Source organism: Eptesicus fuscus, chromosome 5 (assembly GCF_027574615.1).
Source record: "Eptesicus fuscus isolate TK198812 chromosome 5, DD_ASM_mEF_20220401, whole genome shotgun sequence".
Lineage (NCBI taxonomy): Eukaryota > Metazoa > Chordata > Mammalia > Chiroptera > Vespertilionidae > Eptesicus > Eptesicus fuscus.
In genome coordinates this window covers 1,857,551-1,880,786 of record NC_072477.1, presented here as the reverse complement: position 1 = coordinate 1,880,786, position 23,236 = coordinate 1,857,551, and the positions used below count along the sequence as shown (strand labels likewise).

Genomic DNA, 23,236 nt, shown 5'->3' with positions numbered 1-23,236 from the left:
AAGTTAATGTTCAAGAAAAAAATATTAATTTTTATTAAAATGTTCTATTTTATGTTAACAATTACTCATTTATTTCAGCCCTTTGTATTCAGTATGTCTCTGTCGAAATAAACCAATGTTTCTATGAAAATGGAAGCTTTTGTTTCTTTGTTTTTTTTTAAATAAATTTTTATTGTTCAGATTATTACATTTGTTTCTCTTTTTCCCCCCATAGCTTCCCTCCACCTGGTTCCCACCCCACCCTCTGCCCTTACCCCCCCCCCCCCCCCCGGTCCTCATCCATAGGTGTACGATTTTTTTGTCCAGTCTCTTCCCTCACACCCCCTTCCCCCCGAGAATTGTCAGTCCACTCCCTTTCTATGCCCCTGATTCTATTATATTCACCAGTTTATTCTGTTCATCAGATTTTTTTAATCACTCGATTTTTTTTATCACTCGATTTTTAGATTCACTTGTTGATAGATATCTTTACCTTTTTCTTCTTCCTCTTCTTGAAGAGTACCTTTCAGCATTTCATATAATACTGGTTTGGTGTTGATGAACTTCTTTAGCTTTTTCTTATCTGTGAAGCTCTTTATCTGACCTTCAATTCTGAATGATAGCTTTGCTGGGTAGAGTAGTCTTGGTTGTAGGTTCTTGCTATTCATCACTTTGAATATTTCTTGCTACTCCCATCTGGCCTGCATAGTTTCTGTTGAGAAATCAGCTGACAATTGTATGGGTACTCCCTTGTAGGTAACTGTTTTTCTCTTGCTACTTTTAATATTCTCTCTTTGTATTTTGTTCTTGGCATTTTAATTATGATGTGTCTTGGTGTGGTCCTCTTTGCATTCCTCTTGTTTGGGGTTCTCTGTGCTTCCTGGACATGTAAGTCTATTTCTTTCACCAGGTAGGGCAAGTTTTCTGTCATTATTTCTTCAAATATGTTTTCAATATCTTTCTCTCTTCTTCTGGCACCCCCATAATTCGGATGTTGGTACGCTTGAAGTTGTCCCAGAGGCTCCTTACACTATCTTCATATTTTTGGATTCTTTTTTCTTTTCCGGTTGGGTGTTTTTTGCTTCTTTGTATTTCAAATCTTTGACTTTATTCTTGGGATCCTCTAGTCTGCTGTTGGATCTCTGTATATTATTCTTTATTTCAGTCAGTGTATGCTTAATTTCTAGTTGGTCCTTTTTCATATCCTCGAGGATCTCACTAAATTTCTTGGAGGTTTCTAGAAGATTCTTGAGTAACCTTATAACCGTGGTTTTGAACTCTATACCCAGTAGTTTGCTTTCCTCCATTTCTGTCATTTGTGACCTGTTTCTTTGTCTCCGCATTTTGGCTGCTTCCCTGTGTTGATAGAGTGGCTTTGTGTGCTAGGTGTCCTATAGGGCCCAGTGGCTCAGCCTCCCCAGTTACCTGAGGTGGACACTCTTGGTGCACCCCTTTGTGGGCTGTGTGCACAGTCTTGTTGTAGTTAAGCGTTGATTGTTGTTGGTATCACTGGGAGGAATTGACCTCCAGGCCAATTAGCTGTGAGGATCAGTTGTGTCTACTATTGGAGAATTGTGCTAGAGACACCCTCATGGGGCAAGACTTGCTTCAGTGGGGCTTTGGTGCTCACTGAGTCTGCCCCCTGAGTGTGTCCCTTATGGATCTGAAGAGTTGTAATCTGGATGGTCTCACTCTGACCACTGGGTGCACTGGCTCTTGGAACTCCAAGGAGGTGCAAATTTAGCCTCTGCCTGAAGCCACCCAGCAGGAGCTACAGAGAGATCTGCAGATTCCTCTTCTTTGTTTGGGGTTTGGAGGTGCCCAGATAAGGCCCAGCTGTGAAGCAATGCAAGCTGCTGTGGGGCCTTGGGCCTTCTTCTGGAAGTTCTGGGGCTCTCTGACCCAGCTGCAGTTTGTTAGGTAATTTTAGATTGCAAAAGGCCAGGCCATTCACATGCAAAAGCCTCTGCACACAGCTTGGGTGGGGTTGTAAATTGGGTGGGGCAGGGTCTCAGGGAATCAACAGGGCGGAGCAAACAGCAATGGCTGACTGTCAGCCCTGCCCTAAGAGGACCCCGGTCTTAGGGTCCCGCGGTAATTACTGCAAGCACCTCTGAGAGAAAGCCGCCCTCGTGTTCCAGCCCAATGCCAGACAGTCCAGTTTCTCCCCGTATGAGTCTGGGTCCCCAGAGTCTCTCCCAGAATTGGAGTTCAGAGCAGTCAGGAGCTTGTATCTCCCTCCTGATTGAAAAAGACAACCTCATCCTCAGTAGCCAGCCCTTTCTGTGCGCCCGCCTCCGTACCTCCGCACTTCACTTCCGCACCTCCTCTGAGTCTCAGTGTGCTTTTCTCTTCCCTTCTAGTTGTAGAATTTCCACTCAGCCAGCCTTCCTGTGGTTCTGGATGATGTCCGTTTTGTCTTCTAGTTGTAGTTTTGAAGTGGTTGTGCGAGGCAGCAAGTTCAGGTGTTTACCTATGGCGCCATCTTGGTTTCTCTGGAAGCTTTTGTTTTTTTGAGGCCCACGTAAACTTAAACCTTGTTTATTTTGCCATGTTAGCCTTTGAGTTTGACATGCTTGGTGTACAGGATGATGCTCCTGCTGACAGCCACACCAGCCAGGGCTATTTATTTATTTTTAAAATTCTATTTATTGACAAGTGAGAAAAAGTGGGGGCGCGGGGAGGGACACATCGATTTGCTGCTCCACTTAAGTATTCACTGGTTGATTCTTGCATGTGCCCTGACTGGGGAACAAATCCACAACCTTGGGAATTGGAACAAAGCTCTAACCAACTGAGCTCCCAGCCAGGGCACATGTATTCTTTCAAATTAGTGTTTTGTGTTTCTTTGGACAAATTCCCAGAAGTGGAATCATTGTGTCATAAATCAGTTCCTTTTTTAGTTTTTTGAGGAAACTTTGTACTGTTGTCCACAGTGGCTGCACCAGTCTGCATTCCCACCAGCAGTGCACGAGGGTTCCCTTTGCTCCACATCCTCACCAGCACTTGTTTGTTGATTTATTTTTATTTATTTTATTTTTTAATTGATTTCAGAGAGGAAGGGAAAGGAAGAGAGAGATAGAAACATCAGTGTTGAGAGAGAATCATCGATCAGCCACCTCCCACACGCCCCCCACTTGGATCGAGCCCTCAACCTGGGCATGTGCCCTTGACTGGAACAGAACCTGGGACCCTTCAGTCCGCAGGCTGACACTCTATCCTCTGAGCCAAACCAGCCAGGGCTGTTTGTTGATTTATTGATGACAGCCATTCTCACAGGCATGAGGCTGTATCTCCTTGTGGTTTTAATGTGCATGTCTCTGATCAGTGACATTGAGCATGTTTTCATATGTCTGTTAGCCATCTGTATGTCCTCTTTGGAGAAGTGTCTGTTCAGGTCCTTGGCCCATTTTTTAATTGGAGTGTTGTGTGTGTGTGTGTGTGTGTGTGTGTGTGTGTGTGTGTGTGTGTGTGGTGTTTTGTAAGTTCTTTATAAATTTTGGATATTAACCCCTTACCAGGTGTATCACTGATGAATATGTTTTCCTGTTCAGTGGGTTGTCTTCTCATGTTGATGGTGTCCTTTGCTGTGCAAAAACTCTTTAGTTTGATGTGGTCCCATTTGTTTATTTTTTCTTTTGTTGCCCTTGCCCAAGGCGCTATATGAGAAAAAATACTGCTACAAGAAATGTCTGAGATTTTACTGCCTATTTTTCTTGTAGAGTTTTTATGGTTTCAAGTCTAACACTTAAGTCTTTTATCCATTTTGAGTTTATTCTTGTGTACGTTGTAAGTAGGTAGTCTCATTTCATTATTTTGCATGTATCTGTCCAATTTTCCCAACATAATTTTTAGAATAGACTACTTTTACCCCATTGTATGTTTTTTGTCTTCTTTGTCAAATGTATTAATTGGCCATAAAGGCATGGATTTATTTCTGGGCTCGCTATTCTTTTCTATGATTTGCATGTCTGTTTTTATGCCAGTACCATGCTGTTTTAATTACTATAGCCCTGTAATATAGTTTGATATCAGATACTGTGAGTCCTCCAACTTTGTTCTCTTTTCTCAAGATTGCTGTGGTTATTCAGGGTCGTTTTGTAGTTCCATATAAATTTTTGGAATATTTTTTCTAGTTCTGTGAAATATGCCATTGGTATCTTGATAGGAATTGTATTGAATCTATAGGTTGTATAGCTCTATGAATTTAATGTACAATATGATATTTAAGTGATTTGTAAGTGATTTATAACAGATGAAAATTTGCATAGATACTTTTGTATAGGTTACTCTTTGGGCAAAAATAAGTTTCTTTTTGTATCTTGTATAATAAAGTTAGCTTTTCAGTCTGTTCTAAATTAAGAAAATAAGAGCTATGCCTCCTCTTTTGTGACTGGTAGTAAGAAGGTGACAGCCGTTGGCTTTCCGCCATTGTTAAAGTGTGATATTATCAGGGCAGTGTGCTAATGAGAGTTTTCATCCTCAAGTATGATGTTAAAGATGGTTGTTTCCTCAATATGATATGAGTTGTATAAAAAAGTCTTATAAATTGGTTCAGATTTGTTATTAAAATAAAGCAGCCAACACAGCTGTGTATGTGATGTTGCTGTGCTCTTCTGGGCTCGAGGTTTGTTTTGTCAAGGCGCTACTGTCTGAAATAGAATGGTGCCGGCTGCAGCTCCAGGCTGCGTGGACAATGGAAGACCATTGCCTGCAGGGATGAAATGGCACCCCCAAAAGTCTATTATTATTATTATTTTTTAATATATTTTTATTGATTTCAGAGAGAGGAAGGGAGAGAGAGAGAGATTGAAACATCAATGATGAGAGAGAATCATTGATTGGCTGCCTCAAGCCCACTACCTGGGCATGTGCCTTTGACCGGAATCGAACCCGGGACCCTTTCAGTCCACAGGCCGAAGCTCTATCCATTGAGCCAAACCGGCCAGGGCCAAAAGTCTATTATTAAACTGTTTGCAGAGCATCATACATCGAGAAGAGAGGAATCCCCTAGTCCGCATTTTAAGTCACAGTGGGAAGTCTCCTTGGTGTTCTGGTCTGTGCTCTCTGGAGCTTGGGTACAGAGTTCTTTCCATTGCTCTGGGTCCGTGGGGCCGGCACAGTGAGGAATGGTCAGGCTGCAATAGGGCTTTTTTCAGACTGTGTGGGACCAGGAGTGGCCACACTTTCAGAGGGGCCACGCACTTGGTAAAGCGCGCTGTGGAGGTAGGAATCTAATAAAATCTTCACGCCTCTGCATTAGTTATGGGAAAGTCAGTAATAATTTCAAAAATCTGATCCTTTGTGCTATTTTTTATTCCACCAAAAGAATGAATTTTCATTTATTTGTCTTTCATCAAACTGTGTCAGTGGCTTTATCTTCCAGCATCCTCTAACCCAGTGATGGGCAACCTTTGGAGCTTGGTGTGTCAGACTTCGCCAAAAAACTGAGCAGAACTCGGGTAGTGTGTCACTTTGAGGAAAAAACATTATTTCACAAATGTTTCATCCTCGGCATGCGGCCGCCTCAGCGGCCCCGTGTCATCAGAAATGGCTGCGCGTGTCAGTGCTGACACGCGTGTCACAGGTTCGCCATCACTGCTCTAACCTCATAGACTTCAGAGGGAAGAAATAGTTTCTCATTCAGAAAAATTCAGTCACCAGCATGATCATTTATCACGTGTGAAGCTTCGGGAAAGCCAAGGGCAGGAGGTGCGCTCAGGAGGAGGGGGCCTGCGGGCGGGCCGGGTTTAGTGCCGAGCGGCGGCTGCATTTACGGGGAGAACTTTCCCTGGCCGTGAGTCGTGACGCTGGGCGGTTCTGTAATCCAGCCCTTCTTTGTAACCGGCTGTTTTACTTCTGTATCTGGAGGACCAAATGCACAACAGGTGGACTCCGTGAGGGAAGCCATAGGCATGAGCTCGGGACCCAAGCGGGCTGTGAGGACGCCACTGATTCCCAGGGTCAGAGCTGACGTGGCTGCAGTGACCCACACGTTGTCCCCCGTCATTGGAAGGCCTCCACAGCTGCCTCTGATGTGTGCGTAGTTTCTTTCTTTTCTTTTTTTTAAGTTTTCACTCAAGGATATGCTTTTACTGCTTTTAGAGACAGAAGGCGGGGAGAGAGGAAGGACCAATGATGAGAGAGAAATACCAATTGATTGCCTCCCTTACTCGCCCTGACCAGGGATCGAACCCGCAGCCTAGGTCTGTGCCCTGACTGGGAATCAAACCTGCAACCTTTCCGGGCCAACACTCCCATCAGCTGAGCCCCCGCCAGGGCTGCACCCCGCGCTGGGATGGCCCCTGTGGGACACGGGGCCTGGCCCCTGGCCTCGCCACGCCAGCAGCACGGGGTGAACGGCTTTGTGGGTGACTTTGGGACACAGTGCGCACTGCCTGCCTTCCGGAAGCCCGGACCGAGCCAGCCTGCAGCCCTTCCTATCGGCTTGCGCTGCCAAACCTGGGGAAGAGCTCCATGTCCTCTTCTCCTGACTCGCCTCTTGGAGGAAACGCCAATAACGGGGTGGTGGTAAAGGGCTGGCCTCGGCTAGCTGCTGGGGAAGGGGAGCTTCCCGGGCCGCGGGGCATGGGCTGGTACCCGCACCCTGTGGGCTGAGGGGCTCTTCCGGGGGGAGCGCCGGTGACCCCGCACAGGCGGACCTCGCTCTATCGCGCTTCCAGACACGGCCTTTCACACGTTGAAGCCAAGACCCTCCACCAGCACCAAGAGGACGCCCGGCTGAAGGCGTGGCGGTTGTTGAGCGTTTCCGAGCAGTCAGGTTCGGTTGGGGGTGCACATTGTTTCAGACCCGTGCTGCTGCACACGGAATAGACGCCAGCATGGGGTGAACGTCACCCGTACGCCGGGAACCCAGCGCTCCGGGGCGTTAGCTGTGGAGGGAGGGTCGGCCGGGGCCGGGCGGCCCGCGTGGCTCTGCCCTGACTAGTGTGCGTGGGGCAGTCCTGGTGGAACAGCCTGAAGGAAAACAGAGGGTCCAGAGTGTGAAACATCCGCTGTGAGACCGGCTGGCCTCCCAAGGGCCTTGTCCCCTTCGCTTTGGTGTCAGGGTTGCACGTGGTGATACCACATTGGTGTTCAGTGATGAGTCGGATAAATTAGTAACGGGGGGACAGTGTTTTCTCTAGAGAAGACTGACTCGGACCCTGTGGGCAGGGAGAAGGGAGGAAATAAGATGCTCTGAGCTAGAAGGAAACGGAGACACAGCTCCAGTTCGTAGTGTAGACAGAGCTCACTTTGCAGCATTGGGTTAGCACCTAACTTCCTTCTCAGAATTAGGAAAGGCCCACAGACCAGGCCCTGGCCGGACTCATTACGGGACAGGGATGCCACCCGTTCTCGGGGAGGCTTCGCCGCGGCTGTCCGCGTGGACTAGCGTGAGCACGCGTGTTTGAAATGGCCTCCCCCCTGCAGGTGGTCGATGCCTGCTGAGGGCAGGGTGCTAGCTGGCAGAGGGCGGGCGGTGGGGTGAGGGCTGCGCTCTGGAGGGCAGGGCTACAGGAGTCGTCCAACCTGTTGGTTCTCACGCTTGTCCATCTGGACAGCTGCAGTGAAAGAAAGGGAATAGAACAGTGTGCTGCTCCCTTTCTAGAACTTTCTATCAATTGGGCACCTGACTTGTTACTTTGTGCATACTAATTTATTCAGCTTTGTCCGGGTGGCGTGGCTCTGTAGTTGAGCGTCGACCTATGAACCAGGAGGTCACGGCTCGATTCCTGGTCAGGGCACAGGCCCGGTTTGTGGGCTCGATCCCCAGGTTGGGGTGTGCAGCAGGCAGCCGAACAATGATTCTCATCATTGATGTTTCTATCTCTCTTTCCCTCATAAAATGAATAAAAATATATTTTAAACAAATTTATTCAGCTTTTATGAAACACCTATAATGTGCCCGACAGTGAAGATACAGAGGTCTCAAGAAGCTCAGCCTAGCAAGGGAGACAGAAGAGAATAATTGCCATTACTTATGGTTATTAAGTATGTACCAGGCACGTAATATGTGCCTTTTGTAATCCTCACAGAAGCCTGGGTGCAGAAGGCAGGTGTTATCTCCCCATTTTCCAACAGGGGTCGATGAAGCTGAGTTCATCGTCACTTAGTGACAGAGTGGCAGAGGGGTTCAGACCAGCCTGGTGTAGTCTCAGAGAGGAACTCCGATCCCAGGCAGTGCTGGGCTCTAGCACAAGTCACTTCACCCCTCTTTCAAACAAAGTAGAACATCCTATCTCATAGGGTTATTTTGTGTATTACAATGAGATCTTACTGATCCCAAAGCCACTAATAATAATTACAGTAGATCCCCCTTATCCACAGGTTCACTGTGGTCCCAAAATATTAAATGAAAAAATACCAGAAATGAACAATGAGTACGTTTTAAATTGCCTGCCATTCTGAGTAGTGTGATGAAATCTTGCTCCGTCCTGCTTTGTCCTGCCCGGGTGTGAATCATACCTATGTCCCGCGTACCCACGCTATATGTGCTCCCAGCCGGTTAGTCACTTAGTTGCCGTCTCCGTGACCAGATTGATTATCAGAGAGAGAGGGGCACACACGCACACGCACAGGGCACACATTCATGTAACTTGTAAGACAGTGTATTGCTGTAATTGTTCTATTTTATTATTAGTTATTCTTGTCAATTTCTTACTGCCCCTAATTTATAAACTAAACTTTGTCATAGATATGCAAGTATGGAAGAAACACAGTATGCAGAGGTTTCGGTACCTTGTGCCGTTTCGGGCACCACTAGGGGTCTGGGAACGAGCCCCTGTGGATAGGGGCACTGCAGTACAGTACCAGCTGAGTCTTACTTACAGTGGCCTTCTTTCCGCAACAGCAGGCGTCTCTGTGCAAACCATTAATGATGCGTCTAAGCTGTGGGAGAGGACGGTCCTCAGTGGTGTGGAGTACTGAGGAGGGAGCATTGCAACCTGGACTGAGAGTCAGAGCAGACTTTCCAAAGACGGCGCTCTGTGGGCTGTCCTGAAAAATTAGTAGAAGCCAGCTGGTGGGGAAAGATGGGGAGGGATATTGCAGCGAGAAGAAGGTGTAAGGGGGAAGATGTGAGAAAATGAAAAGGCAGGCAGAGGAATTACCATGTGGGGGATAGGTGAATCCCGAGAATGGGACAGGGGAAGACAGGTAGCCTGGTCAGATTGTGTAGGGCCTGGGATTCGAGGTAAACTTTTTATTTAGAACTAGTGGCCTGGTGCACGGATTCGTGCACACTTAAAGGAAAATAATTAGAATAAGTCTATCTATCTATACTAGTATATAAAACTCTTAATATGCAAATAGACTGAATGGCAGAACAACCGAACAACCGGTCACTATGACGTGTGCTGACCACCAGGGTGTGTGTGCGGAACATGGTTTGTGTCCGCAGCAGGCAGCAGAGCACGGAACATGGTGGGCATCGGCCGCAGCGGGATGATGGAGCAGGTGAGCAGGGGGCGCCAGACCAAGGCAGGGCGCCGGTCGCTGTCATCGGGGCGAGCCTCTGGTGGTTACTGAAAATTCTTTGCTTCCGTGCATCGCGGTCCCACCTGCTGCCGCACCTGCTGCCGGCGCCGGCCCAGCTTGCACCCGCTGCCAGCACCAGAGCTGCCGCTCACACCCGCTGCCAGAGCCCAGCACCGTCCCCGATTGCTCGGCGCCGTCAGCAGGTGCGAGCAGCAGCTGCCAGCCCCGATCGCCCCTCAGGGCTTCTCCACCTCCCCCTGCTCCTGAGGGACGATTGGGGCAGGCAGCCGCCGCTCACACCCACTGCTGGCACCGGCCCTGCTCGTACCCACAGCCAGCACTGGAACTGCTGCTCGCACCCGCTGCTGGCGCCTGGCCAGTCCCAATCACTCGGCGCCATCAGCGGGTGCGAGTGGCGGCTGCCGGCCCAAATCGCCCCCTGAGGGCTTCTCCACCTCCCCCTGCTCCTAAGGTGCCATCAGCCACTTGTACCTGCTGACGACGCTGGCCCCGCTTCCACCCCCTGCTGGCACTGGCCCCAATTGCACCAGGCCGTCAGCGGGTGCGAGCGGGGCCGGTGCCGTCAGCGCATGGGAGCAGCGGTAGCAGGAGCAGGGCTACTGGCAGACGGGACCCAGGCCGCGGCAGGAGGTGCTGGGCGGGGCGCGGAGGATGGGCCAAGACCTGCCCCTGTGCCCACTGCAGCCTCATGGCCCACAGTTCCTTTCAAGGTGCACGAATTCGTGCACTGGGCCCCTAGTATTTTAATATTGCTATTTGCCCTTTCTCTGTAATGGATGCTGGTTGCCGTCTGAGGGGCGATTGGGCTCCCGCCCTGCTCCCTCAGTGCCTGGGAGCTGGGCGGTATCCCTGCCCCCCTGTCCCGCACGGCTGTCCCTGGTTGCCGTCTGTGGGGCGATTGGCGGGGTGATCAGGCCTCGCTCGCATCTGCCTTGGCATGGCGCCGCCCGCTCACCTGCTCTACCATCTCTTCATGGTCCCGCTCTCTTCAGGGCCCATCAGGGCCAGCAGTGCCTCCACTGCCGGCTGCCAGCGCCGCGTTGCTGACGACCGCCATGTTCCACCCTGCCCCCTGGTGGTCAGTGCACGTCATAGCAAGTGGTCGAACTCCCAGTCCAGGGGACAATTTGCATATTAGGCCTTTATTATATAGGATAATTTTAGACTTACAGAAGTTACAAAGTAGTACAGAGAATTCCCATAACCCCACACCATGTTGCCCTATTATTAATGTCTTACATTAGTATGGTACATTTGTTACAGTTGATGAACCAATATTGGTCAGTGTTATTACCTGAAATCATACTTTATTCAGATTTCCTTAGTTTTTACTTAATGTCCTTTTTCTGCCCCAGGATCCCATCCACGATACACATTACATGTGGTTGTCATGTCTCATCAGGCACCTCTTGCCTGTGACAGTTTCTTACAACTTTCCTTGTTTTTGGTGACTCCAGTGGTTTTGAGGAGTATGAGTCAGGATTTTTGTAAAATGTTCTTCAGTTGGGACCTTCTGATGTTTTTCTGTTTATTACACTGAGCGTTTGGGAGGAGACCCCAGAGGTGAAGCGATGCCATTCTCCTCACACCCCAGCGGCACACGCGAATGACGTGACCAGTCCGTGTCGTTGTGGACTGTCATCCCTGTCATCACTGTGTGTGTGGGGTCTCCTCGCCCCGCCCACTCAGTCTAACACCTAACGCTCATCTTCCAGCTCTCGAACACCTGAGCTATGATCCTACCACCCAGAGCTACATGTTAGTTTCTGTCCAGAATTTTAGTTCTGTTCTTTTTAAAAACTCCTTAAATTGGACATGTTTTTTTAAAAAAAAGTATTGTTATTGATTTCAGGGAGAGATAGAAATATCAATGATGAGAGAGAATTATTGACTGGCTGCCTCCTGCACGCCCCACACTGAGGATCGAGCAACCTGGGCAGGTGCCCTGCCTTGGATTCAAATTGTGACCGCCTGGCTCATAGGTCGACACTCAACCACTGAGCCACACTGGCCGGGCTGGACATGATTTTATTTTTTTATAGGTAGTGCTTACAAAATCTTGTTTAGTTACTTTTCTTTTTGAATATCAGCCTTCCTTTCAGGATCTTTTTCCTGAGCATATTCTTTAGTGTACTTCAAGTCTCCATAAGTGTTTATGTGAAAATGTTCCCCTTTTGCCCATGTTTCTGAGAGTTTTGCAGGATACATTCTAAGATTTCCTCTTGGTCCGTTAAAGATAGTATTCCACTATCTCTGGCTTCTATTGCTGTTGGTTTGTCATTTATTTGGAGATGATATTTTTCTCTCAGGCTTTAAAAATTTATACCAACCTTTACTCTAAAGGCATTTAAAAAATATATATATATTATATACACACACACATATATATATTTTTTTAAAATTGATTTTTAAGAGAGGAAGGGAGAGGGATAGAGAGTTAGAAACATCGATGAGAGAGAAACATCGACCAGCTGCCTCTTGCATGCTCTCCACTGGGGATCGAGTCCGCAACCAAAGGTACATGTCCCTGACCAGAATTGAACCTGGGACCTTTCAGTCCGCAGGCAACGCTCTGTCCACTGAGCCAAACTGATTAGAGTTTGTTAATCTTCACCTGAGGATATTTTTTCCATTGATTTTGAGAGACAGTGAGAGAGGGAGAGAGAAAGACACAGATGTGAGAGAGACACAGCGATTGGTTGCCTCCTGCATGGGCTCTGACTTGGGATCCAACCTGCAACCTGGGTATATACACTGACCGGGAATCGACAGTGCTCCAACCAGCTGAGCCACACGGGCCAGGGCCGGGGCCCTCTTCTCCATTTCCTCTCCCAGCCCTGCAGTCAGCCATTTCTCCAAGGAGGCCTGTTTCTTTTCCTGTGAACCCAGATCTGGGAGCGCGAGGTGCTCAGTTGTTGCTGGATTGTCATTGCATCAGGACCCTCTCAGTGGGCAGAACTGGGAAGTAAACGAGTGTGTGCACGCAGACATGTGCACACACCCACGTTTCTAATTCTGTCGAAAACTATGATGTTGTACTGTTACCCTCATTTCTCTGGAGCACCACAGAACTTTCTCTAGCCTCCCCCTTTCTGTATTTGCAACTCATTCACTCAGAGTAATTGTTTTGAGGATCATTCATGTTATGTGCTTCAATAGTTCATTCCCTATTATTGCTGAGTTTTATTCCATTGAATGGATATACCACATTTTAGGAAATTGCCAGACTTTCCCCCCAAGTGATAGTATCACGTTACATTCCCACCAGCAGTGCGTGAGAGTACCAGTTCCCCCACATATCGCTACACCTTGGTGTCAGCCTTCATTGTAATTTGCAATCCAAATGAAAACTTTAAATAATTTTCAACTACAATTGACGTACACTATTATATTGCTTTCAGGTATATGTACAACATTTATATAATTTACAAAGTGATCACCCCAATAAGTCTAGTACCCACCTGACACCATCCTATATAATAAAGAGGTAATATGCAAATTGACCATCACTCCAACACACAAGTTGGCCGCCCCCATGTGGACACAAGATGGCCTCCACAAGATGGCCGGCAGGGGAGGGAAGTTGTGGGCGATCAGGCCAGCAGGGGAGGGCAGTTGGGAGGGACCAGGCCTGCAAGGGAGGGCGGTTGGGGGGGACCAGGACTGCAGGGGATAGGCAGTTAGGGGTGGCCGGGCTGGCAGAGGAGGGCAGTTAGGGGTGACTGGGCCAGTAGGGGGGGACAGTTGTGGGGGTGACGAGGCCTGCAGGGGGGGGGACAGGTAGGCGTCGATCAGGCTGGCAGGGGAGTGGTTAGGGGGTGATCAGGCTGGCAGGTAGAAGCGGTTAGGGGCAATCAGGCAGGCAAGCGGTTGGGAGCCAGCAGTCCTGGATTGTGAGAGGGATATCAAATTGGAGAGGGTGCAGGCTGGGCTGAGGGACACCCCCCCACCCATGCATGAATTTTGTGCACCGGGCCTCTAGTAGTTATTTTAATATTATTGACTATATTCCCTATGCTGTACTTTACATCCCTGTGACTGTTTTTATAACTGGCAATTTGTACTTCTTAATCTCTTCCCGTTTTTCATATTCCCAAACCCCCTTCCATGTTGCAACCATCAAAATAGTCTCTGTATCTATGAGTTTGTTTCTTTATTTTCTTTTTTAGATTCACGTATTAGCAAGATCATATGGTATTTATCTTTATCTGTGTGACTTATTTCACTTAGCAAATCTCCGCGCCGCCCCCCCCCACCCCCCTCCCCCCGGGTCCATTTCTGTTGTCACAAATGGCAAGATTTCCTTCTTTCTTCTGGCACTTGTACATCTGTTGGGCCTATTGTTTTGTATCACAGATTTTTAAGAATTTGAGTGCACTTCAGAAGTTTCCTTTCAAATTAAATCTTTTTAATAAGTTATCCTATCCTATCTAATAAAAGAGTAATATGCAAACTGACTGTACCTCCGCCACACCCACCAGCCACGCCTACTAGCCAATCAGGAGCAAGTATGCAAATTAACCCAACCAAGATGGCTGTGGCCAAGGAGCGAACAGGAGGCTTGTGTTTCCCCGGTGATGGAGGAAGCCAAGTTCTTGGCCTGCCCTGGCCTCTGCTGAAGGCTACAAAAGTTTCAATTATAGAAGATAAATAAATCCCAGATTCCAGGGCCTCTGCTTGGGTTGCTGGGGGGCGTGGCCGGCCTGCAAACCACCACAGGACCCTCGCTCAGGCCTCCCCACACCCCAAGGGAACCCCCACCCTGATCCAGGACAACCTTCAGGGGAAACCAGCCGGCCCCCACCCGTGCACCAGGCCTCTATCTTATCTAATAAAAGAGTAATATGCAAATTGACCATCACTCCAACACACAAGGTGGCTGCCCCCATGTGGTCAAAGATGGCTGCCCCCATGTGGACACAAGATGGCCGCCACAAGATGGCCAGCAGGGGAGGGCAGTTGGGAGGGATCAGGATAGCAGGGGAGGGCAGTTGAGAGGGACCAGGCCTGCAAGGGAAGGCAGTTGGGAGGGACCAGGCCTGCAAGGGAGGGCAGTTGGGGGTGATCAAGCCTTCAGGGGAGGGCAGTTAGGGGTAAGCAGGCCAGCAGAGGAGGGGAGTTAAGGGCGACTGGGCCTGCAGGGAAGGGCAGTTGGGGGGGGACCCAGGCCTGCAGGGAGAGCAGTTGGGGTGGGACCAGGCCTGCAGGGGAGGGCAATTAGGGGTGACCAGGCCTGCAGGGGAGGGCAGTTAGGGGCAAACAGGCTGGCAGGGGAGCAGTTAGGCATCAATCAGGCTGGCAGGGGAGTGGTTAAGGGGTGATCAGGCTGGTAGGCAGAAGTGGTTAGGGGCAATCAGGAAGGCAGGCAGGCGAGCAGTTGGGAGCCAGCAGTCCTGGATTGTGAGAGGGATGTCTGACTGCCCGTTTAGGATCAGGTCTAAACGGGCAGTCGGACATCCCTCGAGGGGTCCCAGATTGCAGAGGGTGCAGGCTGGGCTGAGGGACCCCCCCACCCCCTGTGCACGAATTTCTGGCTCCGGGCCTCTAGTGTAATAAAAGCCCAATATGCTAAGTGTCCTGTCATCCGGTGACTGGTCAACTGTTCAACCAATCAAAGCGTAATATGATAATGATATGCTAAGACCGCTCAACCACTCGCTATGACAAGCACTGACCACCAGGGGGCAGACCCTCCGACCGGTAGGTTAGCTTGCTGCTGGGGTCCGGCTGAACGGGACTGGGTAAGAAGGGGCTGGACTTGCCCTGGAGTCTTCCCGCACTCCCTCCCCGGCACCAGTCATCCACCGGTGGGGTCCCTTGACCTGGCCTGCACTCTCTCGCAATCCGGGACCCCGCAGGGGATGTCAGAGAGTGACCTGTTTAGTAGGAAGATAATAATTACACCTGCTTGTTAAATAAGGAATAACGTAGGAAAAGACTTAAAAACGTTTCCGGGGACTTCAGAGCCTGCTCCACGCCCCCATTACCCTGTGGTGGTGGCGAGTGTGCAGGCTCTATTGGGCGGATTTCAGTCCAGGGTGGGTGATGGCATCAGGTTCTGAGGTTAAAGATCAGAGTCGTGTTGTTGATCATTGCTTCACATGTCTGTTAAATTACAACAAGCATTCTCTTTGTTTCTACCAAGCCAAATTAGCAAGACGCAGTCAAGAACGAGACAATCTTGGGATGCTGGTCTGGTCACCTAATCAGAATCTATCAGAAGCAAAACGTAAGTTTTAAAGCACCTTTATTTTTCACCTTCTTACTTAATGCAAAGTTTTAAATAAGTTTTGTAGCTGAAAGTCCCTACATATGACAATTCTCTTACATTTTTGAAATAATTTCAAGAGTTTGAAAGTATATTTCTTTACTGTAGCCTGTCATGATGATTGAAAGATTTCTAACCTATGGTTTCACAATTTGCTTTTTTCAAAATGCACAGCTAATACTGAAGTAACTAAGAGGAAAGGCCTAGAGGAGAAGGAACATTATAATGCAATGTATAACTCCATCAGCCGGGAGTGTATAGGGTTGTAAAGATGAAGAGTTGAACAGATTTCTAATTTGAAAGATTACAAAGGTCAAATGTGTGATTTTGGAATGGGCATCGTAATACAAGACTTAAGCCTAGCTAGAAGTAAAACTTTGGAACTGGCTGTTTCATGTGTTTAAAATCTTATTAGGATGACTATTCTGGGCTACTTTGGATTTGTATGGGGAGGGGAGGAGGTAGGGGACCTAATGCTATTAGTAATATTAATTGTTGTATTTTCAGAGTTTGCTTTTTCAGATTTTCTGTCCCTTTTGCTCAAATGATACATTAAAAAATAATTTTATATCTAATGTATTACCAGACCTTTGCCATTTTCAAAGTTTTTTTTCCCTTCATAACTTAAAAGAGAGAAGAAAAACTAAATTTCTGTCCTAGTTGGTTTGGCTCAGTGGATAGGGTCTTTGGTTCTATTCCCGGTCAGGGCACATGGCTGGGTTGTGGGCTTGATCCCCAGTAAGGGGCATGCAGAAGGCAGCCAATCAGTGATTCTCTCTCATCATTGATATTTCTATCTCTCTTTCCCTCTCCCTTCCTTTCTGAAATAAAAATATGTATTAAAAAAAAAAAAAAGAAAAACTAAATTTCCTTTGAGAATTTTTTAGTGGGGGTCTGGATGGAATTAATGGGAACTTGGAAACTTGGAAATCACATGCAAAATTTTTGGGCACACATGCATTTTCTGGAGAAATGACATTGGATTTTCCAAAGGCTCTTTGACCAATAAAAAAGGCTAATAGTCAATTCTGTAAAATAGGAATCAGTGGTGAATGCTCATTAGAAAACGGTTAAGTTGTGAGCAGAGGCTGGACTCTTAGGCTTTGACAAGGGTTCCCATGTTCTGTTCTGCAGCATTAAATAGTGTGAACACATTACTGCCAAGCAGTGTGACGATGCTGCATGTTAAATACCCCCCTCTTGTACTCAGCATCCGTGTTAGCATTTATGACGCAAAGAGCTCATATGGTAAAGAAACATGTTTAGTTTTGGTCAAGAAGGATCCTTTTTGGTACATTACCCTCCCTGGAACATGGGAAACTGAACTGCTCTTACTAATGCTAAATTTAGCAATAATAATCTATAATAATAAAAGGTGTAATATGCTAATTAGACCAGACAGCCAAATGACCTTCCGGACATCATTCTGGACGTCATTCTGGACGTCCTTCCGTACGAAGCTGCAGAGGCGGGGGCCAAGGCAGAGGTGGTTAGAGGCGATCAAGCAGGCAGGCAAGTGGTTAGGGTTGATCTGGCAGGCAGGTGAGCAGTTAGGGGCTATCAGGCAGGCAGGCAGAGTGGTTAGGGGTAATCAGGCAGGCAGGTGAGTGGTTAGGAGCCAGTGGTCCTGGATTGCGAGAGGGTGCATGCCAGGCTGATGGACCACCCCCCCACCCCCCCCCCCGCACGAATGTCATGCACTGGGCTTATTAGTCTATATCTAATAAAGAAGGAATATGCAAATTGACCGTCATGCCACAACAAGATGGCAGCACCCACAGCGGAGGTGGGGGTTTCTGTAACACAAGATGGCTGCACCCACAGTGGAGGCTGAGTTCCTGTAACAAGCCTTAGCGAGCAGTCAGTTGGGACCTGAGACTGCATGGCGCTGGGCCTGGGCAGGGGACCTGAGGCTGTGCTCCCTGCCCAGTGGGGCTTGACAGAGGATCTCAGGCCGCACCCCCCGCCCCGGCGCCAAGCCGGGGGACCTCAGGCTGCGCCCCCACCATGGTACCGGGCCGGGAAACCTGATGCTGTGCCCCCCCACCCCAGCGCCAGGTCGGGGGACTTCAAGGTGTGCCCCTGCCCCGGTGCTGGGCGGGGGGACCTCAGGTTGTGCCCCCTGCCTGGCAGGGCTTGATGGGGGTGGGGCCAGCCGGGTCTGGATCTTGCCCAATGGGGGTGGGGCTGGCCGGATCTGGGTCTTGCATGATTTCAAGGTGCAGGTGGGCGGGGACTTGACTCTAGGTCCCACGACGCGCCCAAGATTCTGACAGGAGGAAGATTTTCATATACATTTTACTAATTTTCTTTCATCTCTGACATTTCTATTATAGAGAAAGGGCAAATAGCAACATTAAAATATTTCCTCTAATTAATTCCCTTTTAATGTGCATGAATTTCATGCATTGGGCCACTAGTCCTATATAATAAAGAGATAATATGCAAATTGACCATCACTCCAACACACAAGATGGCTTCCACAAGATGGCCGGCAGGGGAGGGTAGTTGTGGGCGATCTGGCCAGCAGGGGAGGGCAGTTGGGAGGGACCAGGCCTGTAAGGGAGGGCGGTTGGGGGGGACCAGGCCTGCAGGGGAGGGCAGTTTGGAGGAATGAGGCCTGCAGGGGAGGACAGTTGGGGGGGGTCCCAGGCCTGCAGGGGAGGGCAGTTGGGGGCGACCAGGCCTGCAGGGGAGGGCAATTAGGGGCAATCGGGCCGGCATGGGAGCAGTTAGGCGTTGATCAGGCTGGCAGGGGAGTGGTTAGGGGGTGATCAGACTGGCAGGCAGAAACAGGGGCATTCAGGCAGGTAGGCAAGTGGTTGGGAGCCAGCAGTCCTGGATTGTGAGAGGGATGTCAGATTGGAGAGGGTGCAGGCTGGGCTGAGGGACACACACACCCCTGTGCACGAATTTTGTGCACCGGGCCTCTATTATACATATAAAAGCCTAGGCAACTGGTTGTTATGACACGTGCTGACCACCAGTGGGCAGACACTCAACGCAGGAGCTGCCCCCAACCTGCAGGCTCCCTGATTGCCGATGGGGCCTGCGGCTAACCTCCTGGTCCCTCCCCCCGACTGACAAGTCCCAATTGCCCAATTGGGGCCGGGCCCCGGGCTGGGACAGGGAACCTGGGGTGGGTGAAGGTGGACGCGGGTGGCGAGGGAAGGAGGGTAGGGGAGACGGGGAACTGCGCAGTGGTGGCACACAGGCGGTGAGGGAAGGATGAGGCGGGAGGTGGGGAACCTGATTGGCCCTGATCACAGGTCAGGCCTAGGGACCCCACCCGTGCACGAATTTCGTGTACTGGGCCTCTAGTATCAATATAATCTGCTTGTAAGAGTGCCTTGATTTCGCCTCCATCAGACTGCTGCTTGATGAGTTTATAGTGGAGAACAGAACAGCAGAAGGAAGTGTGTTGGCATTCCTGATGCCTTCACTGCAGGGAAGACCTAAAGTACTCCCTCTCTTTTTTGAGCACTTGCAGTAACTTACAAAAGCACCCGGTTCCATTTTGAACATGTTCTTTCTACCAGAGAGCTGAAACGCTGCTGCCTGAGCGCTGTTTCCTGATCTCTGCTCACTAACCTGCTCCCTGACGTCTCTGAGATGTTGTCATCCTACCTCGTTGGCCGTCTCGCTGCAAGTTAAGGGTTATGAGATGGTTGATTTTGGGGTCTCTTTTTATCTCTGTTGCCCTCCTGGATATATTGTATTTGGTGACAATGCCCATTTTAAAAATATATATATTTATTGATTTCAGAGAGGAAGGGAGAGGGAGAAACATCAATGATGAGAGAGAATCATTGATTGGCTGCTTCCTGCATGCCCCCCACTGGGGATCGAGCCCTTAAACCGGGCATGTGCCCCTGACTGGAATGAAACCCGAGACCCTTCAGTCTACAGGCTGACGCTCTATCCACTGAGCAAAGCAGCCAGGGCGACAATTCCCATCTTAAATTACGGTGCCCAGAACTGAATATTAAGAATATTGGGGCGTGGCAGGTGGGCTCCCAATCCAGTTTCCGATGGTTTTCCCACCGCCCCCCATTGTGGGTCCCAGCAGCTTGGGCAGCTGGGATGGCTGGAGAAGCAGCAGCGGCCACAGCGGCCAGTCAACCCAGGTTCTCAAAGGCCCAGCCCTCAGGCCCCCAGCTGCCTGCCACCTCCATGGTGCCCAAGAGGAAGTCAGCTCCCCTCTAGGCAGCGAAGGAGGAGCCTAGGACGAGGTCAGCAAGGCTGTTAGCCAAACCTGCTCCTGCAAAAAAAAAAAAAAAAAAAGGGAACAAAGCCAAAAAAGGTGGCAGGAAAGGATAAATCTGCAGACAAAAGTGCATACGGAAGGGAAAGGGGAGCAAAGTAAAAGCAGGCCCAAGTGGCTGACCAGGAACCTAAAGATCTACCTACGGAAAACGGAGAAACTGAAAAGGAGGAGAGGCCAGTGTCGGGTGAAGCAGGAGAGAAAGCAGCCAAGTCTGATTAATATCACACACCATGTCTTATCTGTGGTCCCTGTCTCCCTTCTTGCACAATCTAGAGGAAGATTTTTGTTGTGTAACGCTGGTGGTCTTGATCCGGCATCTAGAAGGGTTCAGGAAACCTGGAGAAGGGCTGTGTGTAAATTAAATAAGAGTCCAGAGACGAAACATAATTTTGAAAGGCATTTGGGGCGGGGAGAGGGGGGAGGGCAGAGGAGCTTGGCTGAAGAAACCAAGTTCTCCTTGTCTCAGAACCCCTTGCTTTTTATTAACACAATTTGTCCTAAGGCAAGGTGGAGATATACACATCAAAGGGTAGGGTTAGGTCCAGAATCCATTGTCAGATTGGGGAATTGCCTTTGGCTGTTCAGGTGTTTGGCCAACAGGAGGCAATAACATATAGATTAAGATGCCCTGAGCTGTCTGGCAGCAAGCAATCAATTTATGTGTCCCTTTCAGGTTTGGGGAAATGCCTTTAGCCATTCCCAACAGGCGATAACATACTTGATTCAGCCCTTGTTGAGTCCCCAAGTTCCATCAACCTTTCGATGAAACTCTTACAATTATGTCATTCTGGAACTTGCTTCTGGCAGTGTGAATCCTCACCCAAGCTTATTTTTTCATTGATTTTCAGGGAAAGTGGAAGAGAGAGGGAAGACAGCGAGAAACTTCAATGGGAGAGAAACACATCGATTGGTTGCCTCCTGCATGCCCCCAGCCAGAGCCCGGGCTGGGGAGGAGCCTGCAACCAAGGTACATGCCCTTGACCGGAATCGAACCGGGAGACCCTTTGATCCGCAAGGTGACGTTTCATCCACTGAGCCAAACCAGCTAGGGCCAGGGGAAGATTTTTTTATCAACTATTTTGCAAATGCAAGTTTTTTTTAGTAGCTCTAGAAACATTTTTAAGAAGGAGGAAATTCTACCTCATCCCAATTTATAAGAAATAATTTTCTGGTTGTTTATTTTTTGGTACAATCAGAAAATAGTGGGATGTTGAATATGTGAGGTTTTGTCTTGAGTGTCAGCTAAGCATTACGTAGATGGAGGTAGTTCTCATATCCTATCCTACAAAGCATACTAATGGCCAGTTGGAGTCAGTCGTGCATATGTCTTGAATATTTTCAATTACTTACATTCCATGTTTTTGGCAGAATTGTTTCCTAAAGAAAACCACTCCTCCATCTTGACTCTCCCTGTCAGAACCTTGTGCGCTGACGGACGGTGGCCTGGGAGCCTGTCCAGCTTTGCTGGCTCTGCCCCTTGGCTCATGTTCTGAACGCAACTCGAGACTTGGGTTCATGAGCTCCAGTCCTCTCTGCGTTGCAGCCACGACCCTGTTCTTACAGTTCCCGCTGCCAGTGCCTCCTGCTGTTGGGCTCCCTGTCGGCATCTTTGGAGCCAGAGTTTGATTTTAATATTATCTTATCCAGAAGAAAGGATCAGAATATGAAAAGTTAATAGATTTTAAAATAATGGTATTGGCTACAGTAAAATGTCAGCTTTAACGTAAGCCCTTCCTGTAATGGTTAAAACTTTAAAAACCAATCTAAAAGTATTATTTGTAAATTTTGTTGAAAGTTCAGAAGACACAGAAAAGAATAAAGCACCCGTTCACTCGTTATTTCGTTATCCAGAGATACTTGTTAAACATCTGGGGTGTTTTGTAACCCTCCTCCCCGCTGTGCATATTTACATAAGTGAGGTGATGGCATTTCTGTCTATGCAGGTGCATACAGTAAGCTTTCACTTACATCATCAGTAGGTTCTTGGCAACTGTGACTTTAAGTGAAAAACAGAGTCTAACAAAACCAGTTGTACCCCAGGCTAGTTGATAGAACAAGAGTTAAGTTACTGTTCCAAACTTCTAAATGAAGACCCAAAACATTCCTTTTTAAAAAATATATATTTATTGATTGATTTCAGAGAGGAAAGGAAGGGAGAGAGAGATAGAAACACCAGTGAAAAGAGAGAAGCATTGATTGGCTGCCTCCTGCACGCCCCCTGCTAGGGAGTGAGCCTGTTACCTGGGCATGTGCCCTGACTGGGAATCAAACTGTGACCTCCTGGTTCATAGGTCGATGCTCAACCACTGAGGCACACTAGCTGGGCAAAACATTTCTAATCTTAGACATTGAAATAAATGTGAGTTATACAGACATCTAAGAATGCTGAATAAAAACAAGTCAGATAACGATTTTCCAACCCACTGATTCCAGTTCAGGGTCACAGGTGGCTGGACCCTCTCTTGGCTGCTCAGGGTGCAAGGTGGGACCACCCTAGACATCCTCCCATCTCAGGTGACCTCACAACCACTAACACACTCACACTGGGACTGTGTAGACACGCCATTCACTTCCTGTGCACGGCCCTGGTCAGGAATCAGTTACTGCCTGCCCCCTGCCCCCTCCCCCCAATCAACGTTATACAAAACGATGTTATTCCAGGACCTGCTGGATGTGTGTGCCTGAGCACTGTCTTCCTGGACACACTGACGTCAGCATTTCCCTTTTGTGAATCTCTTGTACATATTTTTTAAGGAAATTGATTTCAGAGAGGAAGGAAGAGGGGGGAGAGAGAGAAATATCAATGATGAGAGAGAATCGTTGATCGTTTGCCTCTTGCACACCTCCTACTGGGGATTGAGCCTGCAACCCAGGCTTGTGCCCTTGACTAGAATCGAACCCGGGACCCTTCAGTCCGCAGGCCGACGCCAAACCGTCTAGGCTCTTGTACACATTTTAATAGCTGTGGACTCTTCTAACATGTGGGCATGTCAGTGTACTTAACCATTCTTCTAGGGAATAGTTAGGTTGCTTCTAATTTGTTGCTTTTGTAAAAGAAGGCTGAAGCAAAAACCCGAACCGTAGAGCTTTGTCCTCTTATTTTGTTATTTTGTTGTTGTTTTCATTGTGTTTTAGTATTTGCCTAGGCTGTATCCCTAGGAATGGAATGTGCGTTGATGGAATTTATTTATCTGCTCAAGTGTGAGTGTGGGCTTGTGAGC

The 23,236-nt window shown here is 48.6% G+C and overlaps 1 protein-coding gene and 1 pseudogene across 1 annotated transcript in view; both read left to right on the top strand.

Moving 5' to 3' along the window:
* The window catches only part of RCOR1 (REST corepressor 1), a 96,652-nt gene that overhangs the window by 35,400 nt on the left and 38,016 nt on the right, over positions 1–23,236 (top strand). The window contains exon 3 of the mRNA XM_054715722.1: positions 15,626–15,709. Coding sequence (XP_054571697.1) covers positions 15,626–15,709 — 84 coding nt within the window. The remainder of the gene's footprint in view (positions 1–15,625; positions 15,710–23,236) is intronic.
* Positions 19,327–20,404, top strand: LOC129149089 (non-histone chromosomal protein HMG-14-like; annotated as a pseudogene).